This window comes from Elgaria multicarinata, chromosome 10, assembly GCF_023053635.1.
Source record: "Elgaria multicarinata webbii isolate HBS135686 ecotype San Diego chromosome 10, rElgMul1.1.pri, whole genome shotgun sequence".
Classification (NCBI taxonomy): domain Eukaryota; kingdom Metazoa; phylum Chordata; class Lepidosauria; order Squamata; family Anguidae; genus Elgaria; species Elgaria multicarinata.
In genome coordinates this window covers 93,544,248-93,568,332 of record NC_086180.1, presented here as the reverse complement: position 1 = coordinate 93,568,332, position 24,085 = coordinate 93,544,248, and the positions used below count along the sequence as shown (strand labels likewise).

Sequence of the window (24,085 nt, the reverse complement as noted above, 5' to 3'; positions counted from 1 at the left end):
GTTCTGTATAATATCCTGCTGTCTCCTGAGCTGGCTCAGGAAGCAGCAGATTGGAGCACTAGGAAGACACGTAACTCGGTGGCTTCCAAGAGAGGCAGGGAAGTCAGCGAGTGAGTGGCAGCTTCCCAGTCTCTCCCAGAAGTCTTGCATTTTGCAAGACTTCTGGGATGAGGGGTCTGATGTCTCACGATTTGTCAGATATGTCACCCTGGAAGTCTTGCGAGATGTGAAGCTACCCTGGACATCTCAGGAGGGGACAAAAAACTAGGCAAATCTGGGGAAAACTCACCTTATACACCTTAATGTTTCTTTTCTTAATGATGAGAAGTTAGCTGAACTGACAGAGTATTTTAAAACTAATGAGGGGATGGCTGGTTTGTGTGCCGTTGAGTGGGAGGCCAGTTAAGCTTTTATAATAAAAAAATTAAATAAAAAAATTAAAAGAACTCAACAGATGTATTTAGATAAACTGAAATCGCTTATAATCCAGTTTGCCATATCCCCTAATGTACAACTTTATCAAGAAATACAGAACACTAAGCATGAGTTAAATAATATTCTTTCCCAAGAGGCAGAATCCACTCTGACTCATTTATGACAAGTATATTGGAAAAATGTCCTGGTAAGATTCTTGTACACCATTTTAAATAGCAAAAATACTGAAATTTAATTTCAGCTATTAAAGATAAGAGTGATAAATTATATACTTCTCCTACAGATACTGTATAAACTCTCAATTTTTAAAGTTCTATACCAATCTTTAGAGCACTGGTAGTGAGATATAAGAGCAAGATATGGAAGTTTGTTATTCCCCTAAAATAAATCTTCCCTATTTGGATTCTTCACAATGACAGAGAGCTTCGGCTATTGGGTGCTATAAAAATGTAATAAATAAATAAATGACAGCTTTTTTGGCTACTTTGTGCTTGGAGGAAATTACGAATGCAATTATGTATATGAATACTGGGAAATCACCTGGCCCAGATGGATTTCCAATTGAGTGGAAGGGCAGATTAATGGTTTATTTTCAGTTTTTCTACCTGAGCAGGGTACCAGAGAGGCATATTTATTGATATTTGATTTATACTTGGAACCCCTGGTGTGTACTATTAGACAAAACAGTAGTTTTCATGGTTTTATGCAAGCTGGCTTAGAATTTAAAATTATTCTTTATGCTGATTATCTTTTGCTTTTTGTCTTGAAACTCCAGTCATCAGTTCTGGCTTTGATGAAACTGATTAATACTTTCAGTGATTTAGCTGGATAGTGCCCTGATCTCATTACTTTTTTTGGGAATAATTATTCCTAGAGACATATCTCAAATTTAAATAAGTTAATATTTAACTTATTTAAATAAGTTAATTAAATAAGTTAATCCCACACTAGAGGCATTCAAGAGGCAGCTGGACAACCATCTGTCAGGGAAGCTTTAGGGTGGATTCCTGCATTGAGCAGGGGGTTGGACTCGATGGCCTTGTAGGCCCCTTCCAACTCTGCTATTCTATGATTCTATGAATATCTCAAGTTAAATCTAAATAAGTACATCAATGATATTTCATGAAATATAGATAGATGGGCATCTTTAAAGTTGTGTCCCTTACTTATAACTGACAAATATTTTCAAAAAATTAATGGTTTGTTTTGCAAATTTTGGGAAGCTTCCTCTCTACTAAGAATATCCCTGAAAAGGATGCAATTTCCAATTAAAGAAGGTGGGTTTGGCTTTCCTGATCTTGCCATATGTCATCAGGCTTACCTGCTGACTTGCACCAAATTTTGGTATTTCCACTTAGCTTTGATTTTCCACCTTAGTCAGTTTTGGAATCTTCCTTTCAAGGTGCTTACAGACTGACTTCTTTATAATCTTCTCCAAAAATTTCCAAGTGATGGATGTCAGACTGACTGGTCTGTAGTTCCCAGGTTCCTCCTATTTGCCCTTTCTGAAGACAGGAACAATGTTAGCCCTCCTCCAGTCATCTGGCACCTCACCCATCTTCCATGATTTTGCAAAGATAATAGACAGCGGTTCTGAAAGTTCTTCTGCTAGCTCCTTCATTACTCTAGGATGCAGTTCATCGGGCACTGGAGATTTGAACTCATTCAAAGAAATTAGGTGTTCCTTGACCATTTGTTTATCAACCTCAAACTGCAATCCTGCCCTCTCAACTTCTGTTTCACTTTTTCCAGGGGGTCATAGACCTGCTTTTTGGGAGAAGACTGAGAAAAAGTAGGAATTGAGCACTTCAGCCTTTTCTTTGTCATCTGTTATCAATTTGCCATCCTCATTAAGCAGTTGAACCACCATTTCTTTCCTCTGTCTTTTACTACTCACGTATCTGAAGAAAGCCTTTTTATTGCTTTTAGCATCCCTCGCTAATCTCAGCTCATTCTCAGCTTTAGCCTTCCTGATGCCATTTTGACATTTCTGTACCACCTGTCTATACTCTTCTTTTGTAGCCTGGCCTTTGTTCCACTTCCTATAAGTATCTTTTTTTGTTTTCAGGTCATCTGTAAGCTTTTTGTGGAGCCACATTGGTTTCCTCTGTTGTCTTCTATCTTTTCTCCTTGTTGGAATTGTTTGTAATTGTGCCTTTAAAATTTCCCTTTTTAAGTACTTCCACCCATCCTTTTCTCATTAGGTTCACGTGCCATGAGACCTTACTTATCATGGTTCTGAGTTTATTAAAATCAGCTTTCCTAAAATCCAGAGTATGTGTATGGCTACACTCAGCTTTTGTCTCCTTTATGATCAAGAGTTCAAGTATGACGTGGTCACTTTCCCCCAGAGTTCCCGTAACTGCCACTTTATCCACTAAGTCATCCCTATTGGTCAATATCAAGTCAAGGATTGCCGATCCTCTAGTTCCTTCCTCCACTTTCTGTAGAAGAACGTTATCACCCACACATGTCAAGAATTTCTTGCAAGGGCTGCTTTTGGCAGTATTTGTCTCCCAACAGATATCAGGGTAATTAAAGTCCCCCATCACTACTACATCACACTTCCTTGAAACACTGGCAACTTGTTTCTCAAAAGTTTCATCCTCGTCTTCTCCTTGTTTGGGTGGTCAGTAGTAGACTCCGATTATTATATTCTTTTTATTCCTTGCTCCATTAAGTTTAATCCAGATGTTCTTGATGGGGCTCCCAGCCTCATCCGCCTGTATTTCTGTGCAGGGATAGGTATTTTTAACGTATAGTGCAACTCCACCTCCCTTTCTATTTCTTCTATTCTTTTTGAACAAGTTATATCCTTCAATTGCTATATTCCAGTCATGGGAGCCATCCCACCAAGTTTCATTTATACCTATCAAGTCATATTTGCCTTCATGTAATAAAAGTTCAAGTTCGTGGTTTGGGTCCAGGCTACCTGCGGTATTGCCTTCTCCCATATACCCCACCCCGCAAACTCAGGTCCTCTGGGAAGAATCTATTTCAGTCAGTCAAAGTTAGGCTTACGGGTATTACCCAGAGGACTGTCTCTTCTGCTGCTCCCAGACTGTGGAATGGCCTGCCGGAGGAGACTCATCAACTTGACAGTCTATTGGCATTCAAGAAAGCTATCAAGACTGATCTCTTCCAGCAGGCCTATTCAGTGGAATTTTAAGATGTTTTTAGGATGTTTTAACAATGTATATTATGTTTTAATTCAGTTTTATTTATTTTATATTTACTATTGTTCTTTGCCTCATTCAAAATGGAGAGAAATATATTATTATTATTTCAGGAAAATAAACCCAAAAATTACAACAAAAGAAGCAAATGTGCAGGTAGAAAGTCAGCCCTCAGTGCCACATATCCACCTGGTACATTGCAGGATCCAATGGGGGCCTTCCATGGTCCTGGTGCATGTGAAGCTCCTATCACTGGTAGCCATGATGTAGGGTTTCCAGGGGAAAGCTTCAAAATGAGTAGAAAGCTCATTTCTGGAATGGACTGGCCATATGCAGAAGGCCCCCAATGGATCCTGCCCTGAGTGTCACATGTATGACTGTTTAATAAATAAAAAAACTTTCAACCAAGAGCATCCTTCCCCAAATGGTCATTGTTATCCGGTTTTCCAGAATTAGGATAGAACATATATGATCTACCAAAGAACTCCAAAACAGGTGCAGAACTTCAAATAGACTAGCTTAAACCAAATGACGAGACAACTAATGAATATTGAATACCTAATCAAGACAGCTCTGCAGACTCCAAAATTAGTTCTGTTTATTGAATGTCAGATATATGGTTTTGGGGACCAACATAGAGGATGTTAGTCCCCAAAACCTGTGTGATCAAGGAGAGCCAGCAAAAAGAAAATTATTTTTGTTTCCCCATAACATGCAATAACAGCATTGATTGCTGGTATATTTCTTCTTTTTTTTGTTATTCTAGTCAACAAGGAAGGAAGCCATGATGTCATTCTAACGTCAACATAATTGTATATATTTATTTGTGGCATTTATATGCTGCTGAATATAATAAAATTTCTCAGTGGTTCACAATATTAAAATACAGTATCAAAAACACCAAATTAAAACACAGCAATTTCAGTAAAAAAAAACCCAAGAAGCAGTATAATTATACAATTCACAACAAAGGTAGTGGCACATTACACATTTGTGTAATGGACAAATTGATATTACATTATGCAATAGACAATAAGGCTAGTGGCAACAGGACGTTACACCCTGACAACATATAAAATCAAAGCCAGGTTTATGAGTTCAAACCTATTTTAAATTAATAAATAAGCCCTAGAAGTTATACTATCAGTGACTTTTAATTTGATGATACTCATTTGAACTTTTCAGTAGCTAGTATCAGAAGGAGATAAAGAGTTTTAGAGAGTGCCTTATAAAAAGAAATCTTTTTGTCTTTTGTGTCTTTGTTTGGAGAGTGCTTGAGTGATTGTTGTACTGGAATTAAGAAATCCTGGTTAATCGTCTTGGTTCTATGGCATGTGCCACCCTGATCCTCACAACATTTTATTCTCACAACAACCCTGTCAGGTAGGTTAAATTGTGAATCTATGAGTCACTTTTGAAAGAGAGAGGATTTTTGCTTTAAAGTGTTCTTTATCCAGGTAACTGCCAGGAGTTTCCGCTAACCTCCTCACCGTAAAAACATCCTGTTTTAAAAACCAAACAATTTGCTTTACTTCATCCAAATAATGTCTCACAGAAGATCACACTTAGGTCGTCGTACTCGCAGAGCGGAAGCACTGCAACGAGAAATTGCAAATCAGACTGAGGAAGAACGGGTATCAGCAAATGAGAAAAAAAGAAAAAGAATGCTTCAAATACGTGCCAAGGAACCAGCCAAGCAACGTTCAGCCAGACTTGAGGATGCACGATTGCGAGTACGGCAACCGCGTTCTACAGCTTCAGATCTGCTTTGTTCTCAACAGAATGAAAGCGACAGGCTGAGAGCGGCTGAAAGACGTCAACGAGAAACAGCACATCAGCGTCAAACAGGACTCCGTGGAAAACAATCACACGATTACAATCGCCTTGCATTCCGGTACAACCTAGCTGATGATTATAGTTTGAGGTGGCATGTTCTCATCGGCACTGTGACTGAAGTGTGTCCTTATTGCAAGGCTCTTAAATTTAATGGAGAAACAAAAGGAATGTGTTGCGCTGCTGGAAAAATTAAACTGCCTCAACTTGGAGAACCACCAGAGCCATTACAAACTTTGCTTGCCGGATATACCGCAGAATCAAAGCATTTCCTCTCTAACATCAGGAAATACAACTCATGCTTCCAAATGACGTTGTTTGGCGCAGAAATCATCACAGCTCCATTTATGCCAACTTTCAAAGTCAAAGGACAAATTTATCATAAAGCCGGCTCCTTCCTTCCGTTTCAAGATAGTCAACATAAATTCCTACAAATGTATTTCATTGGTGATGGCAATGATGAATTGAATGCACGCTGCGGAATTTATACCGGCATAAAAAGGTCCATCGTTTCAAAACTGCAACAGTTACTTCACGAAAAAAACAATTTAGTACATTTGTTCAAAACAGCAATTGACATGATGCCATTTGATACACACAAGATTGTTATTCATGCTGACAAAACGCCTGCTGGAGAACATGTGGGAAGATTCAATGCTCCAACTATAGACGAAGTGGCAATTGTTATAGTCGGAGATCAATTTCAACCTAGAGATATTGTTATTCATTGGAAAAACAATCAATTGAAAAAAATTGCAGAAACTCATTGATGCTACAATGCCCTGCAATATCCAATCATTTTTTGGGATGGTGCCGATGGATATCACTTCAACGTTAAGATGATAAATCCAGTCAGTGGCGAAGAAACAGATATGAAATGCAGCGCAATGAACTATTATTCATACCGATTAATGATTCGAGAAAATGAAGACAATCACATTTTGAAATACCGTCAATTGTTTCACCAATACATCGTAGATATGTATGCAAAAATAGAAACAGAACATTTGATATTCATCCGTTTAAATCAGACCAAGCTTCGCTCAGAAGAGTACATTTATTTGCGAGATGCAGTTGTAAATGACGGTAATACAACTAACGTTGGAAGACTAACGATTTTGCCATCTTCATATACAGGCAGTCCACATCATATGCATGAGTACGCTCAAGATGCAATTGTGTATGTTCATCACTATGGCCATCCAGACCTATTCATTACATTCACATGCAATCCAGCTTGGGACGATATACAACAGCTCTTACTTCCTGGCCAATCGCCGGTGGATAGGCATGACATCACAGCACGTGTTTTCAGACAGAAGCTGAAATCGCTGATGGATTTCATGGTAAAACATGAAGTGTTTGGGTCTGTGCGCTGCTGGATGTACTCAGTGAAATGGCAAAAGAGAGGATTGCCACACGCACATATACTAATCTGGCTCAAAAACAAAATCACTTCAAATGAAATTGACAGTGTAATATGCGCTGAAATACCAGATGCCAACGTCGATAAGGATTTGCATGAAGTTGTGACGAAAAATATGATACATGGACCTTGCGGTACACTGAATCCAAATTCACCATGCATGATAGACGGAAAATGTTCTAAGCGATATCCTCGAGCATTAGTATCCAACACAGTTACAGGAAACGATGGATATCCTTTATACAGACAAAGATCAGCAGAAGATGGCGGAAAATTAGCAACCATAAAAATGCGAAATGGTGACATCGAAGTAGATAACTGGTGGGTTGTTCCATATTCGCCTTTGCTATCAAAAACATACAAAGCGCACATAAACGTGGAATACTGTAACTCTGTAAAATCAATAAAATACATTTGTAAGTACATGAAAAAAGGCATTGACATGGCAGTTTTTGGCGTGCTACCAGAAATAAGTGATAGGAATGCGGTCATACATATCGATGAAATAGCACAGTATCAGGCTGGAAGATACATAAGCAGCAATGAAGCTGTATAGCGAATTCTATCATTTCCCATACATGAACGAAGTCAAGCTGTTGTTCACTTAGCAGTACATCTAGAAAATGGACAACGCGTTTATTTCACAGCTGCAAATGTGGAAAAAATAGCCCTGAATCCACCGGCTACAACGTTAACTGGTTTCTTCACGTTATGTCAAAATGATGCATTTGCACAAACACTGCTGTATTCGGAAGTGCCTACGTATTACACATGGAATGCACGTAGAAAATCATTTCAACGACGCAAACGAGGACAGCGAGTCGACGGACAACCTGACATATTCAAGGAAACAACGATAGGCAGACTGTACACCGTGCATCCCAATCAAGATGAATGCTTCTTTCTTCGCATGCTGTTGGTAAATGTGCCCGGTCCAACGTCTTTCCATCAATTGAGAATTGTCAACGGCGTTACACATGCCACTTTCCGCAGTGCATGTCAAGCTCTGAATTTATTGGAGAACGACCGACACTGGGATGTATGCATTAATGACGCATGCAACACGTCACATCCAAATCAAATTCGTGCATTGTTTGCAATCATATTGACCGCCTGCTCTCCTTCATCTCCAACAGAGTTATGGGAGAAATATAAATCGGACATGGCTGAAGATATTCTCTGTCGAATACGCAAAGAAAATTCAAATATGAACATGGATTTCACACCAGAAATCTACAACGAAGCGTTGATAATGATTGAAGATTTGTGCTTAGAAATCGCAAACAAAGTTCTCAATCAATTGGGAATGCCATCACCGAATCGAACTGTTGCTGCTTCATTCGATGTAGAATTGCGTCGTGAACAAAATTACAACACGGATGATCTTTTGTCGTATGTGCAATCAAATATTCCTAAGCTAACGCTTGAGCAAAAACGCATTTACGATCAAATAATGAAAACCATCAATAATGGGATTGGAGAAATCTTCTTCTTAGATGCGCCAGGAGGAACTGGTAAAACGTTCCTAATTAGATTGTTTCTGGCAGCAATTCGATCCCAAAATGACATAGCCTTAGCTCTTGCGTCGTCCGGAATAGCTGCGACATTGCTACCAGGTGGAAGAACTGCTCATTCCGCTTTGAAATTGCCATTAAACATACAATTCATTGAAACTCCCACGTGCAACATTTCCAAAGCATCCAGCATGGGAAAAATATTACAAAAATGCAAACTTATTGTTTGGGATGAATGCACAATGGCACACAAAAAATCACTCGAGGCTCTTGATAGATCATTGCAAGATTTGCGTGGAAACATCAGACCATTTGGGAACACATTAATATTGCTTGCAGGAGATTTCAGGCAAACATTACCTGTAATTCCTCGATCAACACCAGCGGACGAAATAAATGCTTGCCTGAAATACTCTACTTTGTGGCGACACGTAAAGATGTTAAAATTAACTACAAATATGCGTGTCCAGCTGCAAAACAATTGATCACCTGAGATATTCTCACGTCAATTGCTGGAAATTGGAAACGGAAAGGTGCCAGTTGATCTGACCTCAGGACGAATTTTATTACCTCAAAACTTCTGTAATTTAGTGACGTCAAAAGAAGAATTGGTTGAAAAAGTATTTCCAAATATTCAAACCAATTATAAGAATCACGATTGGCTGAGTGAACGAGCTATTCTTGCAGCCAAGAACAAAAACGTCTACGAACTTAACAATATTATTCAATCGAACATTCAAAGTGAGGCAGTCACATCGACACTGTTGTGGAAGCAGATGAAGCGGTTAATTATCCAACAGAATTTTTGAATTCACTCGATCTGCCAGGGATGCCACCGCACGTACTGCAATTGAAAATCGGCATGCCAATTATCATGTTGCGAAATATCAACCAGCCAAAACTTTGCAATGGCACGCGGCTTGCAGTAAAAAAATTACTGAGCAATGTCATAGAAGGAACAATCTTGACAGGACCTTTCAAAGGTGAAGATGTCCCCATTCCTCGCATTCCTATGATTCCAACTGATATGCCATTTCAATTTAAGAGATTGCAATTCCCAATTCGATTGGCGTTTGCAATCACCATCAACAAAGCTCAGGGCCAATCTTTAGAATTGTGCGGTTTAGAGCTAGACACAGATTGCTTCTCACATGGACAATTATATGTTGCATGTTCTAGAGTCGGCAAACCAGACAATCTCTATATCTACACAGACAATGGAACAACTAAAAATATTGTATATCCACAAGCATTGTGAAATTAAACATATTAGAAACATCCACTTTGTCTTTTCTTTCTTTTCAATTTAACCAGACTGAGCCACAGCAACACGTGGCCAGGTACAGCTAGTTATATATATAAAAGCCCAGAGGCCTCCTCCAAGCCACTTATGCAAATAGGAGAGAAGGCAGAAGCAGTGGATTGGCCTACTGGTTGATGATGTGACATCGCCAACCAGTAGGCCAATCCACTGCCTCTGCCTTCTCTCCTATTTGCACTTTTAGGCCAATCCACTGCCTCTGCATTTTCTCCTATTTGTATGTTTAAAAATTCTGAGCTCACAGGGCCTTCTATGGAAGTTCCAAGAAAAACAACTGCCATCTACCAAGAAAAATAACTGCCATCTAGGGAAGTTCCAAGATAGAAGGCCAGAGGACTCCTCCAAGCCACTTCTAGGTTTTGCCCTCTGGCGCCATCTAGCGACATTTATCAGAACTGCGGCCTTCTATGGAAGTTCCAAGTTCCGAGAAAGATAACTGTCAGGAGCTTCCGGCCTAGCAGAGGGGCCAAAACCCACTAACCTCCTCACCAGACTGCTCCTCTACACCTGTCGTATGATGGGCTTTTTTTGCTAGCCTCTAATAATTGTCCAACTCAACTCTTCTGAGTGGTTCAGAGGTTGTTTTCATCTACCCCAGTGGATCCAGTACTGAAGCTCTCAGAGACCTGCAGTGACAGGTTTGTCAAACATTTTAAGGATAAAATTGCTCACCTTCATGCCAACTTAAATGCCAATCTTGATGCAATGTCTGTTGAGGTGTCCAGTGAATTCAGGTGTCCAGTAATTTTCAGTTTTTTGAAGCCCAGGGAGGTGGACGTGATGCTTGCAGCTGTGTGATGCAAGCATCACGACCCACCAAAGAAGCACATCATGGCTTCTTTGAGCAATCTGTGGGGGACTGAACAGTTGGAACAAGGTGGCAGTGAATTCATCACTGCAAGATGTTGTTGTCAGCTGCCTTGAAGGAGGCAGTAGTGTGACCACTCCTGGAAAAAAAAACCTTCTCTTGATCCAGAGATTTATATTATCACTTAATCACAAACACCCCTTTTTGAGTAAGGTGCTCAAGCGAGTGGTGGCATTTCAACTGCAGGTGGTCTGAGTGGGAATTGATTATCTTGATCCATTCCAGTCTGGGTTCAAGCCTGGTTTTGGGATGGAATTAATAATAATAATAATAATAATAATAATAATAATAATAATAATATATTTATTTATTTATTTATTCGTTACCCATGTCTCCCTCTGGAACGAGGCGGGGTACAACACAAATGCAAACATCATAAAATACATATAACTAACTAAAACATTTAAAACTAATACATTATTAAAAGCAGCACATTATTAAAAGGCATCTTAAAATTCAACTGGGTAGGCCTGCTGGAAGAGACCAGTCTCTGTGGCTTTCTTAAATTCCAGAAGACTGTTAAGTTGACAAATCTCTCCCTGCAATCCATTTCACAAACTGGGAGTGGCAGAAGAAAAGGTCCTCTGGGTAATAGTTGTCAGCCTTGTTTTTGTTGGCTGGAGTAAATTCTTCCCAGAGGACCTGAGTGTGCGGGGCGGATTGTATGGGAAAAGGCGATCCTGCAGGTAGGCTGGACCATGGTAGGGCTTTTAAGGTGATAACCAACACTTTATACTTTGCCCGGAAACTGCCAGTGAAGAGATTTTAAAACTGGTGTAATGTGGTGTACCAGTGACCAACCTGGCTGCCATATTTTGAACTAGTTGAAGTTTCCAGACTAGGCACAAAGGTAGAACACATTGCAAAAGTCAAGCCTCGAAGTTACCAGTGTATGCACTACCGTCTTTAGGTCTTCCAACTGTAGGAAGGGGCACAGCTGGCGTATCAGCCGGAGCTGATAGTAGGCACTCCTGGCCGTCGCATCTATCTGGGCTGTCATTTGCAGCGCCGGATCCAGAAGCACCCCCAAGCTGCGAACACAGTCTTTCAGGGGGAGTGTAACCCCATCCAGAACTGGTTGACACACCTCCAAAACCAGGTTATGGCCCTTGACAGCAAGCACCTCTGTCTTGTCTGGATTCAGCTTCAGTTTGTTTTCCCTCATCTAGCCCATTACCACCCCTAAGCATTCATTCAGACGAGACATACTATCCTTAGCTGACGCTGTTGTCGAAGGCATAGAGAAATACGTTTGGGTGTCATCAGCATACTGATAGCACCCCATGCCTCCGGATGATCTTTCCCAGAGGTTTCATGTAAATATTAAATAGCATTGGGGAAAGGATGGCACCTTGTGGTACACCACACAACAGCTCCTTCTTTGAGGAGCAGCTATCCCCAAGCATCACCATCTGGAACCTGCCCGAGAAGTACAACCGGAACCACTGAAGCACAGTGCCCCCGATTCACAGGCCCCTCAGGCGGTCCAGAAGGATACCATGGTCGATGGTATTGAAAGCTGCTGAGAGGTCCAAAACTACCAGCAGAGACACAGTCCCCCAGTCAATACTCAGGTGTAGATCATCTGCTAAGGCGACCATAGTGGTCTCAACTCTGTATCCTTCTATGAAGCCGATTTGAAACGGGTCTAGAAAATCTGCATCATCCAAGACTGCTTGGAGTTGGAAAGCAACTGCCCTCTCGATCACTTTGCCCAAAAATGGAAGATTTGATACTGCTCTGTAATTATTAAGGTCCAGGGGGTCCAGGGAGGGCTTTTTAAAAAGTGGTTATATTACCGCCTCTTTTAAGCGGTAATAATGGATCATACCATTACTATAATAGCGGTAGTAATGGAAAACTCCCCTCTCTGAGAGATGCATTAATAATATGCTGTAGTTGTTGTCTATCTATCTCCACCCTGGATGACCAGCCATGAAAGATAGGGATCGAGAGGGCAAGTTGTCCTCCTCACTCATCCCAGCAGCTTGTCCACGTCCTCGGTACTCACCAACTGAAACTGATCTAGTGTAAACCTACTCACGGAGTTGCTGGACACTCCATTGTCAGCTTCTGCTATAATGACGGCATCTAAGCTGGCTCTTATCTGAGAAATTTTATCTGTGAAATGATTGTTAAAGGCATCACAGCGAACTACCGAAGGCTCTAAAATTGGGTTCAGGGGGGAAGATGTCTGCATTAGACCCCTCACCAGTTCTGTTGGATGCGAATTCATAGGCGCAATGTGTGCAAAGAAGAAAGCTTTCTTCGTTGCATGTATTGCAACCCCATAGGAACGAAGAAGTTCTCTGTCATGTCTTGTTGGATATAAGTTGAGTTTTCTGCCATCGGCGCTCTAGTCGTCGTCCTTCCCGCTTCAACCCCCTGAGATCTTTTGTATACCAAGGTACCCAGTTAGAAGTGAGTTGGAGAGGACGTTTGGGAGCGATCATGTCGATACCCCTAGTTAGATCTTGATTCCATCTATTGACCAGGGCTTCAACAGGATCATCAACGATACCAGCCTTAGAACCCTCTAAGGCTGTCAAGAATCCAAGAGGATCCATCAGCCTTCGAGGGCGGACCATCTTAACAGGTCTGCCACCCTGCAGGGACAGATAGTAGCCATGATACTAACCCTACCAGAAAAAGATCTGTCCATGACAACACAGAGGTATTCATCACCTCTGCCCACAGATCCATCTGTTCGGAGCTGAAAACAGCATCGAGGGTGTGACCTGTGGAATGTGTGGGTCCAGAGACCTGTTGGGATAGGCCCATGTTTGTCATGGATGCCATGAACTCCCGAGCGGCACCTTCCAAAATGGTCTCAAATGTGATTTTGAAGTCACCAAAAGCCTGGGCAACTCCAATACCAACTCTGAGACCAGTTCAATGAGCTCGGCCAGGGAGTCTGATAGGCAGTGGGGTGGCCTGTACGCTAACAGAATCCCCAGTCTATCCCTGGTCTTTAGACTCAGGTACACATACTCGATGTGATTCAATTCCAGAACAGGAATTCTGGTCAGGTTGAGATTGTCTTTGTAGACCACAGCTACTCCGCCCCCTGCCCACTTTCCCTCACCTGCTCACTAACACAGTACCCAGCTGGGAGGGCCTGGGGTCATGTTGGGCCACTGTCATCTCCCAGCCAGGTCTCTGTGAAACATGCCAGGTCGGCCTCCTCATCTATAAGGAGGTCATGGATGATATTTGTTTTGATCTTAACCGACCTGGCAAGGAGAGGTTCTGTGGGTGGCCTGGTTCATGCTCCAAGTTCCCTGGGGTGGCAAGGTGATTGGAAGGTAAGATGGGTGTTAAATATCTATCTCTCCTTCCCGTATAATGGCACATCACCCTGCTATCGCCATATCTCCCTCTGCCCTGCACAACACATATTTCCGCTCCCTTTCCCATGCGTATTATGCTGAATTGGACTCCCAGCCACCGTTAGACCTCTCAGAGAGGCAAGGTGGAGGTGGCACTCTGGGCAAGCTGCTGTCGTCCTTCTTCCAGGCACCTTCCCCCACAGTTCCTGGCAGCCCCGCCTTAAGTACTTGGTGTTGCTGGTGGGTGGGGAAAGGAACAGTTCAGGCTCAGGTGCAGAGTCCACTGGTGCAGCAGGACAGGCAACTCCTTCCTGGGTGACGCTTCAAGGCACCTTCCCCAATTAGCCTTGGTGACCCTGATGAATGACTTTCTTTGGAAGAGGCATTTATTTCTTCTCAGTTTCTCAGCAACTTTCGATACCTTTGATCATGGTATCCTCCTGGACCACTAGTTAGGGGCACCATGTTTCAGTGGTTCAGCTCTTACTTACGAGGTTGGGTTCAGAGAATAACATTGGGTGACTGTGCCCTGGCCTCTGTCAGTTGAACTGTGGGGTGCCACAGTGCTGTCCCCAATGCTGTTTAATATTTACATGAAGCAGGTGGTGGTGGGGATGAGGAGATTTGGGTCAATGTGACATCAATGACGCACAGCTCTATTTCTCACTGCCCTCACTGGAGAAGTCCTCCTCAGAGGAAGAGCTAGAGGCCCCAGAAGTCCAGGGCACCCCCAAATCAAGCACTGCCACAGGAGCCTGAGCCCTTGAGGGAGATGGTTGCAGGACCATCCTTGTCAGGAGAGAGGACTCCGCCTCTGAGGCACAGGTTGAGCAACTGCCTGACTCAAGGGAGCATCATTACACTCAAGTTAAGGGCTAAGCAGGGCTTCTGTGTGAAAAATTGTTCAGAAAAGGTCTCCTTGGGAGAAAGTGACTCTTCAGGAGTAAGACTCTGGAAAGGGAACCTTGATTACTGCAGGTGGTGGGTGGGGTTGTCCAGCAGGTTTTAGGTTAAAAGTCTTCACTTGGAAACCCAGCCAGCACTGGAACATCATTGTCCATCCAACCTCTGAGTTGTGTACCTTGCGTCATGCCCTGTGACTGGATTCTATTAGGAAATAGAAACCAAAGGCACAGTTACAAGATGGGGGATACTTGGCTCAGCAATACTACAAACGAGAAGGATCTTAGAATTGTTGTAGATTGCAAGCTGAATATGAGCCAACAGTGCGATATGGCTGCAAGATAGGCAAATGCTATTTTGGGCTGCATTAATAGAAGTATAGCTTCCAAATCACGTGAGGTACTGGTTCCTCTCTATTCGGCCCTGGTTAGGCCTCATCTAGAGTATTGCGTCCAGTTCTGGGCTCCACAATTCAAGAAGGACGCAGACAAGCTGGAGCGTGTTCAGAGGAGGGCAACCAGGATGATCAGGGGTCTGGAAACAAAGCCCTATGAAGAGAGACTGAAAGAACTGGGCATGTTTAGCCTGAAGAAGAGAAGATTGAGGGGAGACATGATAGCACTCTTCAAATACTTGAAAGGTTGTCACACAGAGGAGGGCCAGGATCTCTTCTCGATCCTCCCAGAGTGCAGGACACGGAATAATGGACTCAAGTTAAAGGAAGCCAGATTCCAGCTGGACATCAGGAAAAACTTCCTGATGCAGTACGACAATGGAATCAGTTACCTAGGGAGGTTGTGGGCTCTCCCACACTAGAGGCCTTCAAGAGGCAGCTGGACAGCCATCTGTCAGGGATGCTTTAGGGTGGATTTCTGCATTGAGCAGGGGGTTGGACTCGATGGCCTTGTAGGCCCCTTCCAACTCTGCTATTCTATGATTCTGTGATGCTCTTTTTCATGGCACTTTCTAACAAGCCTTGACTGTGTAACATACCTGACTGATTTACCATATTTGATACTGACCACTCCTGCTGTTGTCTGATTCTGTTTGTCTGATTCACTGACTGGGTTATGATAACCCATCATAGATTATTGTGTCATATTTGACCAAAATACCCCACTCTAATAACCCATGGTCTGCAGAGTGGGTTATTTAACCCATCATGGGTTATTTTGTCATTTTATGGTCACAGTGGGTTATCTTTGTTGGATACAAAGGTGTTTGGCAAACTGCTCTGCTGTTTGCTGGCTTACTTATTAGGAACATGTTAAAAGGACCAAGCCAGCAGTGTAGATGAGGCAGGCTGTGAGGTTTGGTCCTGATCCTGCAACTCCCAAGGCTTTCTAGGCATTTCAACTTTGGCATGCACTTGGGATTTCTACTTGTCTGGAGTAAATGTACAGGGGTTTGATGTGGATTGGATGCCTTCCAACTAGGAGAAATTGTGTGTGGCATTTGGTCCCAATCCTACAAACTCCCAAAAGGGGAAGGATTTGTGATATTTGCTCCTTAGTGAGTTATTATGCAGGGGGTTGATGGAGGATCAGGTGACTCCTGAATGGGGGATGCTATGTATGAAGTTTTGGCCTGATCCTCCGAACCTCCAGCACTTCAGAGGTGAAACAGTGTCACTGCTTGGGTGGAAGGGACTGCAGCAGGACTGTCTTTGTAGACAATCCTGGGGCAAGGGGATGAGTCAAATTACACTCAGTAGCTTAATAAGCTACTCACAGTAGCTTATTTTTCTGATCAGTAGCTTGTTTCCAAAATAAGCTACTGTGAGTAGCTTATTAACCCATCATGGGCTATCATGATGTCTGAATGCATCCACTGACTGTGTTCTGACTTTTGCCTGTCTTCAGACCACGTCTCTTGAAGCCTGAGCTCCACTGGATAACCACCTGAAGGTTGGCTGACTTCACTGTAGTTAGAGTTGCTCCAGTCAAAGCAGGACATATCTGAACATAGAGACACCATGCATGTTCTAAACCATTGCCTGCATGCAGTTATGGGACAGATGAGGGCTAATAAGCAGAAGCTGAATAGTAGGGCTGTGCATGGACCCCCGGATCCACCTTGGACCCTGTTCCAGAGTTTCTGAACCATGGCTGATCCACCTCAGATTGATTCGGACCTCCCCCAATCCACCTCAGATCTGGGTCCAGATTTGGACCTCCAAATCAAAATTTGGATGATTTCCCCCATAAACTTGCATTGCGAGAAATAAACACCTATAACTTTTTTATTTTTAAAGATAGATACATGAAACTTGTTGAGCTTACAGATGGCATCATGCTTGTCATGTGTGGAAATGTTCAGACAGATCTGTGCAGTGGTTTGCTCACAATGAATTTTTAAAAATGTGATTTTTCAGGCAATCCAAAATGCTGTAACTATCTCATTTTTCAACAGACACACATGAAATTTGGGGAACGCACAGATGTACTGGTGTTATCCATCTGTGAAAAATTCAGACACATTTGTGCAGTAGTTGTCCTGCAATCAACTCTTAAAAATATGATTTTTCAAAGAAACAGTTGAAGCAGCCTCTCTTAGCAAAGAGAGAAGGTGTGTATTCAAGAAGACCACAAACTATCCATTCAAGTGCAAATCTCCCCTTCAGTGTTCTTTTGTGTTCTAAAGCTAGCCTAACACAGCCTGAAGGTCTTCCCATTCAGACACCAATTAGCAGTGAAGGACTGTAAGTTAGGGACAATCAATAATACACACATAATGTGGCTCTAACTACGCAAAGGGCGCCTGATGATTTTCTCTGTGGGCGAGACAGCTGGCCTAGTAGTGCTGGTCCCAGCACAAGCACCAGCACCCTGCCACCTATCCCAAGCACAGACTGATTTCATGTTGAAGATTTTAGAATTTTAAAGTTTTTATTAAATGTGATTGTGTGCTGCTTCGCCCTCACACTATGTATGCTTGTGTAAACAGCTTACACTAACAGGCATCCTACCAACACACACACACACACACACACACGGGGGGGGGGGATAGAATAATTTTTTAAAAAATTTGTTTTGTTTTTATAAATATCAGGAGAAAGAATGATTGAACACTCACACACACACAGAGGATAGAATAATTTTTATATATATATTTTTTTAAAAAAGATGAACAGAAATAAATAATGAACACACACTCACAAAGACAGGGGTTTAGAAGAGAGTGTTCAGCATGATTGGGAGATGAAGCTGTCAATCACCCCTGCAAACTCCTCCCCCTCCCTTTTTAACTTAAAAAAAATCATTGCAACAAAACCACTGCACAGATCCGTCTGGAAATTTCCACACAGGACAAGCATGATGCCATCTCTAAAGACACCAAGTATCATGTTTCTATCTTTAAAAATAAAAAAGTCATAGGCTTTTATTGCTCACAATGAAAGTCTATTGGGGGGGGGGAAATGCACCTGAACTTAAAATGGTATCTGGATCTCTGAATCGATCCAGACCAATCCAATCCACTTGGATCAATTTGGACCTCCCCCGATCCACCTCAGATCTGTTTTAGATAGGACTGAATCACCCCGATCTGCTTCGGATTCTGGATTCGGATCCGAGCTGGTGCACAGCCCTACTGAATACTGTCAACACAGACACCCTATGGGTAGGTTTTTCCCAGGTCTTGGAATTAGGTTGTTCACCTGTTCTGGACTGGGCTGCACTCCTTCTGTAGGAACAGGTGCATAGTCTTGGAAATGCTTCTGGATTCATCTTTGCCACTAGAGGCCCAGATGACTTCAATGTCTCAGAACAACTATAACTATTCCTGGATAGGGATAGCATGCACTGGTAACTTCTTGGTTAGACTACTCTAATGCACTTTACATGGGGTAGTCCTTGTGCCTGATTTGGAAGCTGGGGCAGAACACAGCAGCAGAGTTGCTCAGTGGAACACCTTGATGTACACATATTTCACTTGTGTTAAAAGAACTGCACTGGATGCCTCTTAACATGTTCAAGGCTTTGTTGCTAACATAAAAATCCTTAATGATTTGGGACCAGGATATCTAACTGTCCAATTTCCCAACCCCTGAGATGATATGAGGAGGCCTTACTGGTTGTTCCATGGCCAATAAAATGTCATCCAGTAGCAGTACATTAGCTGGCCTTCTCAGTGGTGGCACCCACAATTTTGAACATTCTTCCACATCTGATTTGAAAGGCAGAAATCTCTTGAAAACACACTTATTCACACAGGCTTTCCCTCACCAATGAAACCCTGTTACCACCCTGTCTTATTGTTATGATGATGCAATATCGTTCTAAACTGTTTTTAATTATTTATTATTTTTATCTTGTTTCTATATTTTTATGTTGTATTTAATGTAAACCACTTAAGGATTTGAATGTACTGAGCAGCATAAAAAATATTATAAATACATCTCAATAAATAAAAGATTTTAGAATTGAAAGGGCTGGTAAAATAAAATAAAAAGTATTTACCTGGTGCCAAACGACCATAATATCACTATGCTATGTGAGCCTCTCTGGGAAGGGCATTTCACAACCAGGTTACCACCACTGAAGCCCTGTCTCTAGTAAACATTTGCTGCACTTAATTTGGTAGGGGTACCCAGGAAGGGCTTCAGAAGTTGATATCCTTCGGGAAACCTGACTATTTAGGACTTTAAGATTAAAATGTAAGTGCACCAGTGTAATCAATGTAGATATTGGTATGTCCAGCAATTGAAACTATGAGGGTTCACTGCCTGAGAGGGTTATCAAGAGAGTAAAAAATAAATCTGATAGCAATCATAAGAATGAGCTGAATTAGATGAAAAAAATGAGTTCATAATATCAAAAATGCTTTGGTCATTAGAATATAACAACATGTCCTTTGTTATTATACGTATCATTCTAAAACATTGGTATCTAGTTAGAGATATCACAGAAAGTCAAAACTTACCAACTGTAGGGAATAGATCATGTAACTTAAAAGACAAAATTGTACTGTTGGATCTAACTCATAACAGAATTAGACACACCATTGCAAGTCGACATTTTAAATATGGGAAATGTGTTTGTTGAAACAATTTACAAATCCCAAAGATGGAAAGGTTTTCAGATTAAGAGACTTTACTACCTGTCAATCTAACAGTGGTTTTTGTAATGTTGTGCCCATGCTCATTATGTTGGACAAATGGGTAGGGCCTTCAGATTACAAATCAGTAAACAAAAAAGTGTCATTAGGGTGAAGATTCTTGATGCCGATTAACATCATATTTTTAGAAATAACAACAAAAGATTTTTGGCTATTGAGCAGGCACATACTTCCATTTATAGAGAGCAGGATCCATGTGCTTTACTCTGTGAGCAAGAAACATAATTTACAATGACTCCTTATGAGCTTAATAGCAAATTTGATTTATTTGTTTCTGTAAGAAGACAGAAGCTGTAAGGGATAATGTCTGTTTCCAAGTGCAAATTACTGTTTCTTTAAGTACCCTATTTCTAAAACACACTTTTGCCCCCATATAAACATCTCTAAAAATGGGGTGTGTCTTAGAATCGCAGGTGTGTCTTAGGGGTTTTTTTTTTCTGTTGGTGGTACTGAAATTAGTGTGCGTCTTACAATCAATGGTGTCTTATAATCGAAGAAATACGGTACTACATTGGTCTTTCAGGGGGTGATAAGTGCAGGGGAGATAGATTCAGTTTAGATTGGAGCTGCATTCACTCTGTCCTTGGGCAGCAGTAAGAAACAACCTGTTTGGGATATAGAAAGTGTTTGATGTTCTGTTGGTAAGAGTTATTTGTTTGATATAGAGTGATATTTGCAATTAAGGGTGCAATCCTATGCCTATTTAAACAGTCTAAACAGGCATAGGATTGTGTCTGAGGGGGAGTACATAGTGGCTATATATTTTTAGATGGTTGTGGTTATAGTTATTTGGTTATAGTTGAAGAAACAGGAGGATCTCAATTTAGCAATCTCAGTCAGAGCCAAAGAAAAAGAATAAAACATTTTCCCCAAAGACTTTGAACTTTTTCATACAGTAACTTGATAAAGAGTCAGCATAGTTGAAATGGACTTTTACCAATACTCCATAGTTATTGGAGTTTGAGACTTGTATAGATTTTAGAGTTCCCAAATGTATGATAGATTCATCTAACATTATTTCAGAAGTAAGTACTCTTAGAGCACCATTATACCTACTTTTTAAAATCCGGTTTTCATCCTCAGTTTCCCCCTCCACTTCCTTAGCAAGTTGAGAACTGGGCACTTTCACGTCTCTGTGTTGTTGCGCTCTTTCAGCTCATGTATCTTTTCACTTGGAAGTGCTACTATCCCAGCAAAATCTCCTACCATGCCCTGCCCCCTTAAGTTCTCCTTTCCCCTGTAGTTTTTTTAATTATTTATTTCTGCGCAAATACAATTAATACAGCAGCCTGAAACTGCATTTACAGTGAAACAACACACTATACTTTCCCCTAAGATCATATTAAACAGACTCCAAGGAAGGGAGGCCATTTGTAGGAAGCAGGTGGGAGCGCCATGGGCCGAGACTGTTGCTGCATCTTGGCTTGGGGAAGGAGAAGCAAAGGTTTGTTTGGCTCATTTCAAAGGGTGGGCAAATGAACAATAATTTTAACTAATTGCTTTTGTAAAGGTGGTCAGGTCTTCTCCTTTGCCCCAAGGTAACCAAAATGCTTATACTGTGTAATTTTTAAAGATAAAGAGATGAAACTTGGGAGCTTGAGAGGTCTCAAGGAGGGCTTTATCCATGCAAAGTTTGAATCAGATCAATTCATCCCTTGATTTTTTAGGAATCTTTTGAGTTACTCCCTTAGATCCTTTCCCCATAGTCCACCAATGCGAAAGTCCACCTGTTTGCATTTGTGGAGGATCCATTTTCCTTGATAATGCAAAGCTGTGCATCTCCAGTTCATAAAATTGATATCTGCTGGTCCCCTTACTCAAGGGTAAATCCCACTGATTTCATCTGCATTTACATCCAAGTCATACTAAAATCCAATGCATGCTTAACTTTGCAATTGAATGCAATTTTGGTAGGCTGAAATGGTGTAATGATGCAATGGTTTACCTAAGGGATGAAGGGATTAGGGAAAGTAAACCCTTGGATATCCATGGACTGGTCTACCTTGCACTGTAAAATTTAGGAGAAATTTTGCACTGTAAAATTTAGGAGAAATTTTGCACTGTAAAATTTAGGAGAAATGTGGGGGGAGAGTAAAGGAACACCCAATGCTTTCCCTAGGATCCTTATATATCAAGTTGGAGGACCGAAAGAATGATGAACTGACTCAGTGAACTACAGGGAAGGAGGACCGCAGCTCCATTTCTAAAAAAAACCCAAGTCTTTAACTGCGAAGCTTTGCAGGGTGAACTACCACCACCTCTGCCCCGGTGCATTTTCTGCATTTCTTTTAAGTTGAAAATGTACCACTGGTCATGCCTACTCAGGAGTAAAAACATAGAGTTAAATGGGACCTCTCTCCCTCCCCCTTCACGGTTCAGTGGAGAACTGCCGTGCCCTACCCTTTTGTTAGTGAGACCGCCCTTAGACACACACGCCCCCAACAAAGAATGGGATGATCAGATAGAATGCAACAAGAGCAATACATGGGAGGGAGGAGCGCATTTATTTCACATGGGGAAAAAACAAACTTTCCCCACTCCAAAAAGAAACGAAACATGGAGGGGAAGAAGCAAAAGGAGTGCAGGACATGGATGACATCATGTGAGTACTGGGCTGCAAATCTCTCTCTCTCTCTGTGAGATTTATCACACACAGGCATGGCGAGTGTGCGATAAATCTCAGGAGCAATCCTACAGTCACCAGTGTTTTGGGAAGGCTATTGCCTTGAAAGGCAGCCAAGAAATTTGTTAAATCAATAAATAAAGCCCCAGTCATGGCAACAGCATATATTTAATTGTGCTAGTTTAAATAAACAATTTGCAGAATTATATTTAACCATTTATAAAGAAATACTGTTATAAAAAAATGAAAAATTAACAACAAATACCTGGTATATTTCTATAGGCTTTGTCTCCATGTTTAGATCCCAAACTTTGACAGTGAGATAATCCCTTGCTAACATATATCGTCCACTGTGGCTGAATTTGACATCTGACACAGAAGAAATAATTTCAGAGAAAAATGAACGGCTACTGGGGTCTTCTGGTTCTTCAAAAACTGGTGAGGCGAAAAAGAGAAAAATATGATTATTAAGAAATACTTAAGAGTATGTATACAAAGTTGCACTTAGTATTTTACTGAGACACTTCAAATTAATTAAAAGCATTAGATCAGGAATGGGAAACACACGGGCAATGGACCACATGGCCCCCCATTTTTGTGGCTCCCACCGCTCCCAAATTGTCTCTACTGTGACACCAAATTTTTGTAGTGAATGGTGGTGATAAGAAAAAAAAACCTGAATTTTTCCTTTAAACAAAAATCATACTCCCCCAAGACTTCTGGTGTACGAGTACATTCTAAGGGAGGAAAATTTGAATACACGGAATTAATTTTAAAGTCACTTAGATCCTTACTGAATTAATACTGTTACTTAATTTAAATGGAACTTACCCATGGTGAGTTAGAAGGCTACTCAATCATTTAAAAGATATCTATGATACCCTTACTCAGTCAAGAAGCTACCTTAGAGTTATAGCAGGTCTCTAACACCCACACCCACACCCCCGCTGTTATATTTGGCTTAAGCTTCCCTTGGAGTAGGCACCTGGAGGAGGATCTTAGCTGTTGAGCGTACTGTACAGGTAAATTCATGTTGGGAGAGGCGTTCTGTCAGGTATTGTGATCTCAAGCCACATAAGTCTTTACAGGTTAGAACCAGCACCTTGAATTGGGCTCAGAAATATACAGACAACTAATGCAAGCAGGCCAGAGTTGGTCTTATATGTTCCAACCTCCTGGTCCCTGTTATCATTCTAGCTGCTGCATTTTGCACAAGCTGCAGCTTCTGAACCATCTTCAAAGGCAGCCCCATGCAGAGTGCATTGCAGTAATCTAACTTGGAGGTTAACAGGGCATAGACAACTGAAAGCCAGGTTATTCCTATATAGGGGCACAGCTGGGCCACCAACCGAAGCTGGTAGAAGGCACCCTGTGCCACCGAGGCCACCTGAACCTCAAGTGACAGAGATGGTTCTAGGAGAAGCACCAAGCTACAAACTTGAACCTTCAGGGGAGTGCAACCCCATTCAGAACAGGATGAACACCCTCCATCCAGTCAGAAGATCCACGCACTAACTGCATCTCAGTATTTTCTATATT

At 41.6% G+C, this 24,085-nt stretch overlaps 1 protein-coding gene across 2 annotated transcripts in view; it reads right to left on the bottom strand.

Annotated features, from left to right (window-relative positions):
- The window catches only part of PPP2R2C (protein phosphatase 2 regulatory subunit Bgamma), a 303,850-nt gene that overhangs the window by 59,853 nt on the left and 219,912 nt on the right, over positions 1-24,085 (bottom strand). For both annotated transcript variants that reach the window (XM_063135823.1, XM_063135824.1), the window contains one exon: positions 22,812-22,981. In XM_063135823.1, coding sequence (XP_062991893.1) covers positions 22,812-22,981 — 170 coding nt within the window. The remainder of the gene's footprint in view (positions 1-22,811; positions 22,982-24,085) is intronic.